This window comes from Maniola hyperantus, chromosome 15 (genome assembly GCF_902806685.2).
Source record: "Maniola hyperantus chromosome 15, iAphHyp1.2, whole genome shotgun sequence".
In the NCBI taxonomy this organism is placed as follows: domain Eukaryota; kingdom Metazoa; phylum Arthropoda; class Insecta; order Lepidoptera; family Nymphalidae; genus Maniola; species Maniola hyperantus.
This window is the reverse complement of record NC_048550.1, coordinates 6,477,285-6,492,222: the sequence shown is the minus strand read 5'-3', so window position 1 is coordinate 6,492,222 and position 14,938 is coordinate 6,477,285. Positions and strand designations below refer to the sequence as shown.

The window sequence follows — 14,938 nt, the reverse complement described above, 5'->3', positions numbered from 1 at the left end:
TGAGTTGATTGGCGTTAAAAAATAAGTTAATTCATTGATTTTTATGGACAACTCACGCTTGACCAAAAATTAACAATGCCAAAATTGTTTCGCAAAGAAAAAAGTTTCCTAAGACAGTTTCCCTGTATCTCCTGTAGTTTGGATTTCCCCCCGTAACTGTCCTAGTAAAAAAAGATTTATCCTGCTAAAACATGTGGTACCGTAGATAGAGAATAAGGTAGTGCAGGAACGTTGCTTTCTCATTTGCACTAAAAAGAGAGAGCACAGATAAAGTTACTAATGTGATAAACAGAGACGCAGCTAACCTATTTTAGTCCCTTATCGTGTAACTGGTTTTTTTCAAGAATACATACAAAAGTTGAAAAACAAACTTTGATAATTCGTGGCGTAAATGTATTTCTCATGAGTTATTTACTTGTTTTCACATAAAAAAACGTTTAATACAAATATTGTTGATCGGTTAATACAAATATTGACTACTAAACAATGGTAATAATTGTCGTATTATTCATCGTTACGTCGTGCTATCGCTATCTCATACGCGGTTACACAGTACTTAAATCTACCTATTATTCTATCTACGTGTGGTACGAATGCCTTGTGAACGGGATCTAAGTAGTTATCCTCTATTAATCTGTGGATCTAAGTGTGCAACCGTACGTTCTGTACAAAGAATAAAAATGCCAACCTAAGTTTTATAATGAATCTCAATATGTTTTGTCCTTTTCAGAGATATTTTCTTCACGTATATGCCTGGACGCATGAAGGACACTTTCCTAATAAACCCATATAGTTCGGAGCTTACCCCAAAACATGGAGCAAAAACGTGTCCATTATGATAATTTCTTCAGTTTACTCAGTGTCCAACACTGAATGATAGCCACCGAGCTTATTTGACATTGGATGGTTCTATTTGAATAATTGCAAATTCACACATTTTATTTCGTTTTTGTTTGCGAATGTTGTTAAGTTTTTGTTAATTTGTTTTAGTTGTTGTATCCTTTTTGGGTTGTATGAGCGGAATTGAAGAACTAGGATAGGTAATTTCTTAAATTTTAACATTTTTTATTAACTCTTTTCTTGTTCGTCTGTTTGTGTGTCGTCATTTGGTTTTGTCGTTTGTCGCAAGCATGTGACGCCGCGATGAGGACTCCACCAAAGAGTATATAATCACTACGTGACTTCACTGAATAAAAATCAATGTTCTTATTTGGTTCTTACACAGATTAGTTAATGCCACAGAGTACATTGAATATAGGGGTAGTTAATGCTCTGGGATAGATTACGTTTGGTTTGTCTTTAAGCTGTGAATTATTTTATTGGTTATTAGCACAGAGTACATTGAATTATTAGTCTGTGTTTATTGCCTTTATTATCCCTATCCTATTAATCTGTGCCTTTATTGTGAATATTTTGTTTAGAGGAGTAAAGTGGGGTTTTAAAATATAAATTTTAACAATGTCGGCCAGGCAAGCCATACAAGTTGGCACTAAAACTGTAAGACCCGTGCTTTCCTTGACCCAGGCAGATGCTAGATCGAGAGTGCTAAGCCTTTACAAAGCATGGTATCGTCAAATTCCCTACATTGGTTTGTAACCTGTTATGTCATCAATTTTTAAAATTCTTATTTTGCTATTTGGCAAAACAATTCGTGGTCTATGATTATTGTACATGTAATTCAGTATACTTCAAAGTTAACGTATGGTACGCGACAGGTCGAGATGACACGCACGTCACCCGCGCTATCCCGCACCGGGTTAGCGTGGGGGCTGTGCGTGTGCGAAGCGTCTCCACCCCCGATTGCCGTCTCGACCTGTCGCGTACTTATACAGCTACTTGATGTACATATAACTAACTTATGCCCGCGAATTCTTCCGCGTGGACTACACAAAATTCACTCTCATTTTACTCAGGGGTTGAATTTTCAAAAATCCTTTCTTAGCAGATGTCTAAGTCATAATGATATCTGCTTGACTTTCAGCCCGCTCCACCCAATAATTTCAACTGTGCGTTGATAGATTAGTCGGTCAGACTGTCACCTTCTCTTATTATGTGTACTTATTTAGGTTTACCATTTTTTGCAGTAAAAGATTATGACATCCCAAAATCAGAAGCACAATGCCGAGCAAAACTGAAAGAAAGTTTTCTGAAGAACAAGGATGTTAAAGATATAAGAGTGATTGATATTCTTGTTATTAAGGTATTCCACCTCCTATAATATTTCTTACAGCCGAAATTAATAAGCTATCTATCCACGATTTGCCCTACTAAGGATAGAGATTAATTTATGGTAGCTTGTATGGAGGCATGCCAAATTTGTATCTTTAGTAGTGCAAATCGTGCATGGATAGCTTATTTATTTCGGCCGTTAGCAATTACTTTTAAATAGATAATAATAAATACCTAATTCATATGCATTTTTTTGAAGTTTAGGCAAGGAACTTATAATAGTCATAACATCAGCTTGTTACTTTGCCTGTTACTTTGTCCCACAAAGACTAAGGTTATTAAATTTTCTATGGTAAAAGTATCCCATGTTGCTAGGGTGTTAGCATTGTAAGCTATATAGATTGATTATCAATTTTAGCCACAAATATTTTGTGGATATTGTGTCATAAACAAATTGTCTAAACTAAGTCCATGTGGATTTAGGTATTTCAAAAATCCAGCTGCAACTATGAGTTTACAGAGATTAAAAGTAGTCCGTTTCCATCCCCGGGATGCAAGTTAACCCTGTACCAAAGTTAGCAGATGGACATACAGATCCACTTTCGCATTCATAATATTAGTGTGTATGCTATAGTGCTTGTGTCATCATAATATTGTAAGAAGATACAAACTTAACAAAAAAGAATCCTTAAAGGAGAACTTCTTTTAGAATGCTCTGTACAAAACATACTGCAATGCTAATTAGTAAACCTTGTTTCTGTTTCAGGGTCAGATGGAACTGAAAGAAGCTGTGAATATCTGGAAGCAGAAGGGCCATATTATGACATATTTCAAGCCAACTGAAGAGCCTAAACCTAAAGATTTTCTATCTAAATTCTTCTCTGGTCATGAGTAATTTAATGTTTTGTACATAAACCATTATTTAGGTATAAATGAAACTGTAATATAGAGTTACAAAATTGAGAATTGATTTAATGTAGTTATTATACTCGTAGGTTTTCTCTTAGCACCTTAAATCGTTACAATGAATATATTATTTTAAAAATAAAATTTATATTATTGATGCTAAAACATCATAAAATAACCTATGATGCCACACTATAGTAATAACTAGACATCGGAATATAATTATGCACTATAAAATGCCAAAATATGCAGTCAAAATACAAGAAATTAGGTAGTATAACGCTTTCTTTGTTACGTAATCCCAAAGATATAATATAGGACGCGACAGGTCGAGATGGCAATCGGGGAGGGAATGCCCCGCACAGCCCCCGCGCTAGCCCGGTGCGGGTGACGTGTGTGTGTGCGGGGCGTCCCCCCGCCTTTCATACCCCGATTGCCATCTCAACCTTTCGCGGAATATACAAATCAGTGAGACGAAAATCTCAGTGGACGCGAACCATTTTGAATCACCGATTAATCGGAAAATATATTTTCTAAGTGAATTTCGAATTGAAAATCGAATGTTTTTGAAAACATGTTTGTGATTGGTTGGCGTCTCAAATTGGTTAGTGCCCACTGAGATTTTTGTCTCTATCATTTATATTGAATTACGTAGTAGCAGAGAGAGCGCTATCTACACCTAGTATAACTTCTTTCCGCGGATACAGTAGTGCGAGACTGAGCGCTGTGCACACTAAACAATAATATGTATGTGTGTTGTTACATAAACATAGCCAAATGAACTTCGGGATTTCGTGAAATTAAAATAATAAAACTTGCCAACAAAATTATGGGCTGGCTTTATTTTCTTTATTTCTATTTCTGTGATTTCTTTATATATTTTTTTCTGGGACTTCAAATAGGTATTTGAAAATCCTCCTTTTAGCTTTGATGCCTCTGCAATGATCAGAGTTCGTCAAAAAGGAACTTTATGCTCAGTCAAAAATCAAATCTTGTCAAATGTCAACACTTCAAGAAAATCAACAAAAATCTTATAAAATATTCTATGAATGGCTTATTAGTTAGGTCTCGTTAGAGAGGAGTATATTCCTTGAATTAGGTATTATATGCTATCCTTTTTGAATCCTTCAAATAAAATGGCCGGACGTGAAGCTGTGAAGGCGGGGTGTAAAATTGCTCGACCGGTTTTGTCTGCTGATCACTGTCAAGCCCATAAACGTGTTATGAGCCTATACCGGGCCTATTTTCGTATATTCCTTATTTACGTATGTATTTACTTTTTATGTGTATTTTATACAAATATACATACTACACGACCACCCACAGAATGCAGTTACCTCGACTCCCACTTCCCCGCACCGGACACCCTCAAGTAGCGTTAGCACACAACGCTGTCAGATCTATTAAAATATATTACGTCAGTACATGACCTTTAAATTCATGATTCTGCTAACTACTTACTGGACTAAAAACTGCGAAAATCTGCTAAACTCATAGGAATGTAAGTAGGATTTGGAAGCAAGCGGCATCGCGTCGGTAATCGGTTTAATCGTTCGTCTTTTTCTAGCCGACTCTAACGGGGCCCGTCAAAATAGGTTCAGCCGTTCCGAAGATTAGCCTGTTCAAACTGACAAACAGACAAAATTTTTGAAAACGTTTTATACAGTTATAAAACGTTTTATAACTGTACAGTTCAAATAACCATATGAGCTTAATATGAGGTAGGTAGTTATTTCGAAATTACAGACAGACACTTCAATTTTATTTATTAGTAGTAGTATTATTTCCTACAGTTAAACATATGGACATTCCTAAAAATCCACGGGACTGTAAAATGAAGTTAAGGGAATATTTCTATCAAAATGCCTGCGTTACTGATTTGCGTGTTATTGATATACTGGTTATAAAGGTAATAATTGAAGAACTGGCGAGCAAAATGGCGCAATTACAATACCCGGCAGGCAAGAGAATTGTACATTCGGGTCTAAAGTTCATGGTGCCAATCGCTGAATACTAACTTGAACAATTTCAAGCAAACCGGCCCAAATTATAAAATTGAGTGATTTACGGTCAAAACGGTACAATTTTACTTTTATCCTGCTACGTCCTGTAAAATTTTATTTCGTGCAATTAGGCCGTTTTGTTCACCAGCTCCTTTGATATCAAGTTTATCTATTTTTAGCTTTTAGTTTTAGCTTTGAAGCTTTCTTGGATTAGGTATCCATAGTCCGCGACAGGTTGAGATGCCAATCGGGATATGAGGCGGGGGGACGCCCCGCGCTCGCCCGCACCGTGTTAGCGCGGGGGCTGTGCGGGGCGTTCCCTCCACGATTGCCTTCTGCTACTACGTACTATAGTTAGTGATACCAAATAGATGTTAACCTACTTGATAGACAAATAATAATTTCAGTCAGATAAGTTTCAGATGTAGATATATCGCTCTGATAGAGAATTTATTAAGAGCAGAAATTCAATTCTCATTATTAAATCCGTTTGGTTTTCAAGATTTACTTTTAGCTACAAACTACAAAGTACAAAATATATTTAATTAGAAGCTTTTTCTTTAGGGCTTTATGAACTTGAAGGAGATCACGCACCAATGGCAACAGAAGGGGCACGTCATGGCCCACTGGCATCCCACTCGAGAACCGAAACCATGTGATTTCATTGGCAAGTTTTTAGCCAACGAAGATTAACGACATTTCCTTTTTTTTAAATGGCCATACCTACCTATTTAGGCTAAATATTTAGCCATATTTTAATTGAGGATGGAAAGGCATAGGTAATACTTACATATATAGGAATTTACATAAATGCCGTTACAATACTTACTTAGGTATTTTTATTCGTCAATAATTTCACTCTTTTAGTGAGAAAAAAAGAACACTTATAGGATCACTTCTCAGCTGTATTGTGTCCAAGACACCTTAATAACTTAGCACCTAGGATTTGAATGTAATTTTTTGGTATGATTCTGTTGGTGGTTTAATAAAAAAATTAATGAAAAGACCGGTCAAAGGTATAAAAACCTATATTATATATAAAAATCCGAAAACCGTAAATTTGTGGTTACATAAAAAAAAATGTAATTTTTTGTACGATGGTACTTCCTTCCTTCCTCTTTCTTTCTTCACTTCTTCAGCACTTGATCGATTTTTTTTATTACTTCAGACATTTTTATTCTTCAGTTCACTTTTTATTTAACTAAATAGGCTATACTTGACTGCAGTCACACTTACCTAAGGTGGAGCCAAGAAGGTAGCTACTATCTATGCCTATTCACTCTTTTGAATCTCAATATTGTAACCTCAACCTATCAACCTATCTGCTGATGGTAGCTACCAATGCAAGCCAAACTTTTCAGGAGATTAGTTGATAGAATTGAAAAGTGAATTAATTAACAAAAATGCCGTAAGGGTATGTATGGTATGGTATGTTTGGTATGAAATAAATAGAGACCAAAATAATAAATTTAAGATTTATTTTATCACGTATTTATAATCCACATCACATGCCTTACAAAGGCGATTAAGTAATTCCGTTAAACTATTGCAATAAATTTAAAACGTATAAAGGGAAAAGCATAATTTTTCCGGGAAAACTACTAGGTAAGTAACTAACTGGAATTCTTAGTCAAGATACAGGCTTCTTTAGGGGACCATTCTGACGACATGTATTGTGTCATATTATTCAACCATTATGCAATGCATTAAAGTTGAATATGATACAATGTGGCGTCTGAATGGCCCCCAAAGAAGTCCCTATCTTGATTATGAATTCTTAGTTTGGTACATACCTACACCTGGCCCGTACCTTTGACATAATCCGCGTTTGCAATAGTTGTGAACACAACGAGCAAATTAGTTAGGAACTTTAAAAAAAAATATGGGGCATTTGTTCATTATTCATTTTTCTTATAGGCTACCAAAAAATTTTGTTTAATAATACCTGTTGGTCAGTAGGTACATTTTTTACGATACCTATCTTAGAGGGTTGATTGGTTTTATCTATATATATAAAATTCAAAGTCCTGACTGACTGACTGACTGACTGACTGACTGACTGACTGACTGACATAGATATCAACGCACAGCCTAAACCGCTGGTCCTAAAGACATGGAATTTGGAGGGTCTATTCTTTGTAAAGAGTAGGTATCCACTAAGAAAGGATTTTTCGAAATTCCACCCCTAAGTGGGTTAAATGGGGGATGGAAGTTTGTATGAAAGTCTGTCATTTTTCAAGTTATTTGCATGAAAATTGGTATTTGGGTTTTCGGTTACAAATGAAGAAATACATGTTTTCAGGATTTTTGGAAAATTTGCCCATAAGGGTGGTAAAATAGGGGATGAAAGTTTGTATGGGAAAGTTTTAATTATTGATATTATAATTAACTTGAAATTTGGAAAGTAGGTTTTTTCTTGAGGTTAGGTGTCAGCTAAGAAACGACTATGAGAAAATCGCGCCCCCCCTAAAGGGGTGAAATGGGGGTTGGAAGGTTATATGTGTTATTCGGTGCTGTTCAGAGTGCGCATCCTGAAGTTATAATGTTTGTTTCTGAAAAAAAAATGCCATTTGTTTCCTGTACGCCACGCGGGTGAAGCCGCGAGCAGAAGCTAGTTTTGATTATAATATCGGCGATCTCTGCGCACAGCTCCCTGGGGTAGGTCCTAGTAAAGGGACTAATTAATATTCGTAGGGACCGTCGATATTAAGTATGGTTTATACGAAGCCAATGCGCTGGCGCCAGTCCCACTGGCTTGAAAAAAAACGGGCGCTGTCCCGAGTCACCAGTCACCAGCGCTGTTAGCCAGCGCTGGCTTGGCTTGAAAAACTGTGTTTATACAAGGTCAATACCAAGCCGGTGCTGACTGCCAGTGAGACTGGCAACCAGCTATGGCTTCGTCTAAACAATGCTTTATGTAGGTAAGTATAATATCCCTCGACACTAATTTCCGTTGCTCAACTGTTTAGAACTTAGAAGAGGCGTAAATGACGTAGGCGTTATTAACAAAATGATAATATTATTATGTTACTGAAATGACGTGCCTACCTAACTGCCTTTTTTATTTACAACTCTTTTGATAGTAATACGTTAATGGTTAACCTTTCACAACCATAAAATTACTAGTATTTTGTGATAACAAATAACATACCATAAATGAGTACCTAATAGGTATCTAAGTATATAAACTTAGGTATATTACGATTTAATCATAAGTTTGTATCAGCTTACCTATACATTTTATGTAGGTCAATACAGCTTTTTTCGATATTTTTGTCTGGTATATTTGTATTAAAATATTTTTATTTTATAATTTGATTTATGGTATCTATATTAATCAAGATCAAGTAACTAAGTAATTTTCTACTTACTTTGTTCAAATTATTTCCTAGTCACAAATATAGATAGATAAATAAAACTTTCTAAGTTTATTTTTTTATTTTTTGGTTCTTGATATAAAATTATTCACCTATATATCTATAAGTAGGTGTATTGTATAAAATAAAAGGTGAAGCTGAAAAGAAGGAGACTGACTGACATTGGTACAAATTCTATTGTTACACAATCTATAAACTAAATTGACAGAAACTAAAGCTATCCTTTAAAATCATAAGAATATTTCTAAATTCTAACGAAAGCTGAGAGTAAATTTTGTGTTCTTAAAAACCTGCAAAATTACGAAAAATCCTGCAAATCCTCCTTTTTTGCCGCAATTTCTCACTATCAGCTTTCACTAGGTAGATTATTACATTTTGGCCTCCGATTTTGTAGACCAGTGAAATAAATACCTACCAAGTAAGTACCTAAGGTTTTGATTAAAACATAGGTACTGTAATTTAAAAAAATATATATTGTTTAGATCCATTCTTACATTTACCATAGATAAGTAAATGTAGATACGTACCTACTGTATACGTCTTACTGATAGGTATAGCGCGTAAAATTTAACTCTTCACGCGCCATTTTAACTTTTTGTGTCAAATTTCATGTGGAAAGTACGATTTTAGTGGATTTTTAAAGGTGAACCGTACTTTTGACATGACAGTTGACCAATAGACACGGACTATAAGTAACTCAATTTAACGCATTTTAAATCTAACGGTACACGGCATATACGTGGACCTTAGCAAGTTAACCTATAAAATCTACATATAATTACATTAACCTAATAATATTTTGGACAATTTATCCAATTACAATAACTATAATTAAGTACGTAATAAACAAAATGATGGCGCATCGCCGGCAAAACATGAAGACAAAAGTCATCACTCATCAACTATCTAAGTAGGTATCTATCATTACATCTAGTGAGGTCTTTCATCGCGTTTGAGGTACATTACAGCAGCATCTTCACAAATTCTGAAAAAAAAAATTAACAAATCTTACTATATTACGATAAATTGGCAAAGTAGGTAATTTATCTTAATACCTAAAGAAAACACCTGCATCAGAATCAGAATTATGCAAAAGAGTAAGTATCTAAATTTATGAGTAAGGGTAGATACCTAGTAGTCTGTGAAAAACAGTCCTTTTTAGGGTTGCGTAACTAAATGGCAAAAAACGGAACCCTTATAGATTCGTCACTTTTTCCGAAACTATAAGAACTATGTTGAAACTTAGTAAGTAGATGTATCCTGTAAACCGCATTAAGATTTTCACACAAAAATAGAAAAAAAAGTAAATTTTGGGGGTTCTCCATACTTACAACTGAAACTCAATTTTTTTTTTCATCAAACCCATACATGTAGGGTATCATGGATAGTATCGAGATAGTAATCGACCACCGCACGAAAGGCATGGTAGGATTAGTAGGTATATCAATGATATTAGAAGAAAATAGGTAGATACGTTATACGCGGACCGCAAGTGGCACGTTAAAACTAAGCTAATTAGCAAACCTGAGCTCAGTCGCCCGCTGGCGTCGCGCTATCGCCGACGTCGTTGATAGTAATGTGTATTTTGTTTTCGTCTCCCAAAACAACCGAAAATGCCGTCGTGTGTGATGAGATTCCGCACAAACTACACAAGCAAGGTTTCCAAAAGTCAAGGAATCACATTTCATTCGTAAGTAAAACTATTATACTATATATAGCTCAATTACCACTCACTCACTGATTGACATAATTGTTCTCCTAGAAAGAGACAGAAAATGATATAATAATGTATGGGAGATATGTTCAGAAGTGGGATTCGAGTAGGGAAAAATTATGACATTTCAGAAAAACAAGATGGCGGCCGACCTGACTTTTGTAACTTTTTTGTTTTCCAACCGATTTTGTTTAAACTTGCAGTTGTTTTAGATATTAGCAAACGATTTTTAGAAAAAGTGAAAAATATTGAAAAAACAAGATGGCGGCCGAGATTTTCAAAAAATTTCCTCCTGTAAAATTTTGTATGAAACTTTTTTTTTTCACTTATAGTTTCATATAGAAGACAAAGATTCCTTTAGGGCAACATATGGAGGGAGCTGATGATTGAGGATTTCGGAGACGGGTGAAGGGCACGCTTAGGGTATTGAAGATAGGTGGGAGGTGCTCGACCAAATGTCATTCGAAACCTCATCCAATTGCCAAAAATTTGGAAAAAATTCAAAATTCCGAAAAAAAGATGGCCGCCATACAAATTTCATCGGCGTCCATCTCGGAGGGTATGAAAGATGGAAGAGTGGTTTCTTGGCAAAAGATGATCAGGATCTAAAGGTCTATTTGATGACTTGAAAAAAAAATCAAAATGGCGGAATTTTTTTTTTTCATACAAAATTAAAAACTTTTTTTATTTATTCTAAATGGCGATTATAGACCTCGAGAGCTGCTTTAGCAGCTCGAGCAGCGAGCAAAATACTAGTTATACTATATATAGCTCAATTACCACTCACTCACTGATTGACATAATTGTTCTCCTAGAAAGAGATAGAAAATGATATAATAATGTATGGGAGATATGTTCAGAAGTGGGATTCGACTAGGGAAAAATTATGACATTTCAGAAAAACAAGATGGCGGCCGACCTGACTTTTGTAACTTTTTTGTTTTCCAACCGATTTTGTTACAACTTGGAGTTATTTTAGATATTAGCAAACAATTTTTAGAAAAATTAAAAAAAAATGGAAAAACAAGATGGCGGCCGAGATTTTCAAAAAATTTCCTCCTGTAAAATTTTGTATGAAACTTTTTTTTTTTCACTTATGGTTTCATATAGAAGACAAGAAATCATTTTGAGAAAAACATGGAGAGAGCTGATGATTGAGGATTTCGGAGGCGGGTGAAGGGCACGCTTAAGGTATTGAAGATAGGTGGGAGGTGCTCGAGCAAATGTCATTCGAAACCTCATCCAATTGCCAAAAATTTGAATTTTTTTTTAAATTCCGAAAAAAAGATGGCCGCCATACAAATTTCATCGGCGTCCATCTCGGAGGGTATAAAAGATGGATGAGTGGTTTCTTGACAAAAGATGATCAGGATCTAAAGGTCTATTTGATGACTTGAAAAAAAATTCAAAATGGCGGAATTATTTTTTTCATAGAAAATGTATGACTTTTTTTAAATTGTTCAAAATGGCCATTATAGACCTCGAGAGCTGCTTTAGCAGCTCGAGCAGCGAGCAAAATACTAGTTATTATACTATATATAGCTCAATTACCACTGACTGACTGACTCATTGACATAATTGTTCTCCTAGAAAGAGATAGAAAATGATATAATAATGTATGGGAGATATGTTCAGAAGTGGGATTCGAGTAGGGAAAAATTATGACATTTCAGAAAAACAAGATGGCGGCCGACCTGACTTTTGTAACTTTTTTGTTTTCCAACCGATTTTGTTTAAACTTGCAGTTATTTTAGATGTTAGCAAACGATTTTTAGAAAAAGTGTAAAAAATTGGAAAAACAAGATGGCGGCCGATATATTCCCAAAATTTTCTCCTGTAAAATTTTGTATGAAACTTTTTTTTTTCACTTACGGTTTCATATAGAAGACAAAGATTCCTTTTGGGCAACATATGGAGAGAGCTGATGATTGAGGGTTTCGGAGACGGGTGAAGGGCACGCTCAAGGTATTGAAGATAGGTGGGAGGTGCTCGACCAAATGTCATTCGAAACCTCATCCAATTGCCAAAAATTTGAAAAAAAATTTAAAATTGTGAAAAAAAGATGGCCGCCATACAAATTTCATCGGCGTCCATCTCGAAGGGTATGAAAGATGGAAGAGTAGTTTCTTGGCAAGAGATGATCAGGATCCGAAGGTCTACTCGATGACTTGAAAAAAAATTCAAAATGGCGGAATTTATTTTTTCATACAAAATTTAAAACTTTTTTTATTTATTCAAAATGGCGATTATAGACCTCGAGAGCTGCTTTAGCAGCTCGAGCCGCGAGCAAAATACTAGTTATACTATATATAGCTCAATTACCACTGACTGACTCATTGACATAATTGTTCTCCTAGAAAGAGACAGAAAATTATATAATAATGTATGGGAGATATGTTCAGAAGTGGGATTCGAGTAGGGAAAAATTATGACATTTCAGAAAAACAAGATGGCGGCCGACCTGACTTTTGTAACTTTTTTGTTTTCCAACCGATTTTGTTTAAACTTGCAGCTCTTGCAGATATTAGCAAACGATTTTTAGAAAAAGTGAAAAAAAATTGGAAAAACAAGATGGCGGCCGAGATTTTCAAAAAATTTCCTCCTGTAAAATTTTGTATGAAACTTTTTTTTTTCACTTATGGTTTCATATAGAAGACAATGATTCCTTTAGGGCAACATATGGAGGGAGCTGATGATTGAGGATTTCGGAGACGGGTGAAGGGCACGCTCAAGGTATTGAAGATAGGTGGGAGGTGCTCGACCAAATGTCATTCGAAACCTCATCCAATTGCCAAAAATTTAAAAAAAAATTCAAAATTCCGAAAAAAAGATGGCCGCCATACAAATTTCATCCGCGTCCATCTCGGAGGGTATGAAAGATGGAAGAGTGGTTTCTTGGCAAGAGATTATCAGGATCCGAAGGTCTATTCGATGACTTGAAAAAAAATTCAAAATGGCGGAATTTATTTTTGTATGACTTTTTTTTAAATTGTTCAAAATGGCCATTATAGACCTCGAGAGCTGCTTTAGCAGCTCGAGCAGCGAGCAAAATACTAGTTATTATACTATATATAGCTCAATTACCACTGACTGACTCATTGACATAATTGTTCTCCTAGAAAGAGATAGAAAATGATATAATAATGTATGGGAGATATGTTCAGAAGTGGGATTTGAGTAGGGAAAAATTATGACATTTCAGAAAAACAAGATGGCGGCCGACCTGACTTTTGTAACTTTTTTGTTTTCCAACCGATTTTGTTTAAACTTGCAGTTGTTTTAGATATTAGCAAACGATTTTTAGAAAAAGTGAAAAATATTGAAAAAACAAGATGGCGGCCGAGATTTTCAAAAAATTTCCTCCTGTAAAATTTTGTATGAAACTTTTTTTTTTCACTTGTGGTTTCATATAGAAGACAAAGATTCCTTTAGGGCAACATATGGAGGGAGCTGATGATTGAGGATTTCGGAGACGGGTGAAGGGCACGCTCAAGGTATTGAAGATAGGTGGGAGGTGCTCGACCAAATGTCATTCGAAACCTCATCCAATTGCCAAAAATTTAAAAAAAAATTCAAAATTCCGAAAAAAAGATGGCCGCCATACAAATTTCATCCGCGTCCATCTCGGAGGGTATGAAAGATGGAAGAGTGGTTTCTTGGCAAGAGATTATCAGGATCCGAAGGTCTATTCGATGACTTGAAAAAAAATTCAAAATGGCGGAATTTATTTTTGTATGACTTTTTTTTAAATTGTTCAAAATGGCCATTATAGACCTCGAGAGCTGCTTTAGCAGCTCGAGCAGCGAGCAAAATACTAGTTATACTATATATAGCTCAATTACCACTCACTCACTGATTGACATAATTGTTCTCCTAGAAAGAGATAGAAAATGATATAATAATGTATGGGAGATATGTTCAGAAGTGGGATTCGACTAGGGAAAAATTATGACATTTCAGAAAAACAAGATGGCGGCCGACCTGACTTTTGTAACTTTTTTGTTTTCCAACCGATTTTGTTACAACTTGCAACAATTGAAGATATTAGTAAACGGTTTTTAGAAAAAGTGAAAAAAATTTGAAAAACAAGATGGCGGCCGAGATTTTCAAAAAATTCCCTCCTGTAAAATTTTGTATGAAACTTTTTTTTTTCAATCACGGTTTCATATAGAAGACAAAGATTCCTTTAGGGCAACATATGGAGGGAGCTGATGATTGAGGATTTCGGAGGCGGGTGAAGGGCACGCTCAAGGTATTGAAGATAGGTGGGAGGTGCTCGACCAAATGTCATTCGAAACGTCATCCAATTGCCAAAAATTTGAAAAAAAATTCAAAATTCCGAAAAAAAGATGGCCGCCATACAAATTTCATCGGCGTCCATCTCGGAGGGTATGACAGATGGAAGAGTGGTTTCTTGGCAAGAGATGATCAGGGTCCGAAGGTCTACTCGTTGGATGGAAAAAAAATTCAAAATGGCGGAATTTATTTTTTCATACAAAATTTTTTATTATTCAAAATGGCCATTATAGACCTCGAGAGCTGCTTTAGCAGCTCGAGCAGCGAGCAAAATACTAGTTATACTATATATAGCTCAATTACCACTCACTCACTGATTGACATAATTGTTCTCCTAGAAAGAGATAGAAAATGATATAATAATGTATGGGAGATATGTTCAGAAGTGGGATTCGACTAGGGAAAAATTATGACATTTCAGAAAAACAAGATGGCGGCCGACCTGACTTTTGTAACTTTTTTGTTTTCCAACC

General features: G+C 35.4%; 3 protein-coding genes across 5 annotated transcripts in view; 2 read left to right on the top strand and 1 right to left on the bottom strand.

Annotated features, from left to right (window-relative positions):
* Positions 1-3,148, top strand: part of LOC117989156 (NADH dehydrogenase [ubiquinone] 1 alpha subcomplex subunit 6-like) — a 131,124-nt gene extending 127,976 nt beyond the window's left edge. The window contains exons 2-4 of the mRNA XM_034976469.2: positions 1,432-1,588; positions 2,085-2,200; positions 2,936-3,148. Coding sequence (XP_034832360.1) covers positions 1,459-1,588; positions 2,085-2,200; positions 2,936-3,064 — 375 coding nt within the window. The 5' untranslated portion in view covers positions 1,432-1,458 and the 3' untranslated portion in view covers positions 3,065-3,148. The remainder of the gene's footprint in view (positions 1-1,431; positions 1,589-2,084; positions 2,201-2,935) is intronic.
* A 148-nt stretch (positions 3,149-3,296) lies between these two features.
* Positions 3,297-5,786, top strand: LOC117989158 (NADH dehydrogenase [ubiquinone] 1 alpha subcomplex subunit 6-like). The gene is made up of 3 exons (XM_034976471.2): positions 3,297-4,344; positions 4,869-4,984; positions 5,643-5,786. Exons 1-3 carry the CDS (start codon positions 4,182-4,184, stop codon positions 5,769-5,771), a joined length of 408 nt encoding a protein of 135 aa, XP_034832362.2. The 5' UTR covers positions 3,297-4,181; the 3' UTR covers positions 5,772-5,786.
* A 753-nt stretch (positions 5,787-6,539) lies between these two features.
* Positions 6,540-14,938, bottom strand: part of Eip63F-1 (Ecdysone-induced protein 63F 1) — a 38,514-nt gene continuing 30,115 nt past the window's right edge. For all 3 annotated transcript variants that reach the window (XM_034976572.2, XM_069503445.1, XM_069503444.1), the window contains exon 7: positions 6,540-9,440. In XM_034976572.2, the coding sequence (XP_034832463.2) occupies positions 9,418-9,440 (23 nt within the window). In that variant the 3' untranslated portion in view covers positions 6,540-9,417. The remainder of the gene's footprint in view (positions 9,441-14,938) is intronic.

Bases quoted from the DNA above. Each gene is read 5' to 3' on its own strand.
- LOC117989158 (XM_034976471.2), top strand. From the start codon at position 4,182: ATGCTATCCTTTTTGAATCCTTCAAATAAAATGGCCGGACGTGAAGCT. The intron at 4,345-4,868 runs GTATTTACTTTT...TATTTCCTACAG, and splicing joins TATATTCCTTATTTACGTAT to TTAAACATATGGACATTCCT. The intron at 4,985-5,642 runs GTAATAATTGAA...CTTTTTCTTTAG, and splicing joins TTGATATACTGGTTATAAAG to GGCTTTATGAACTTGAAGGA.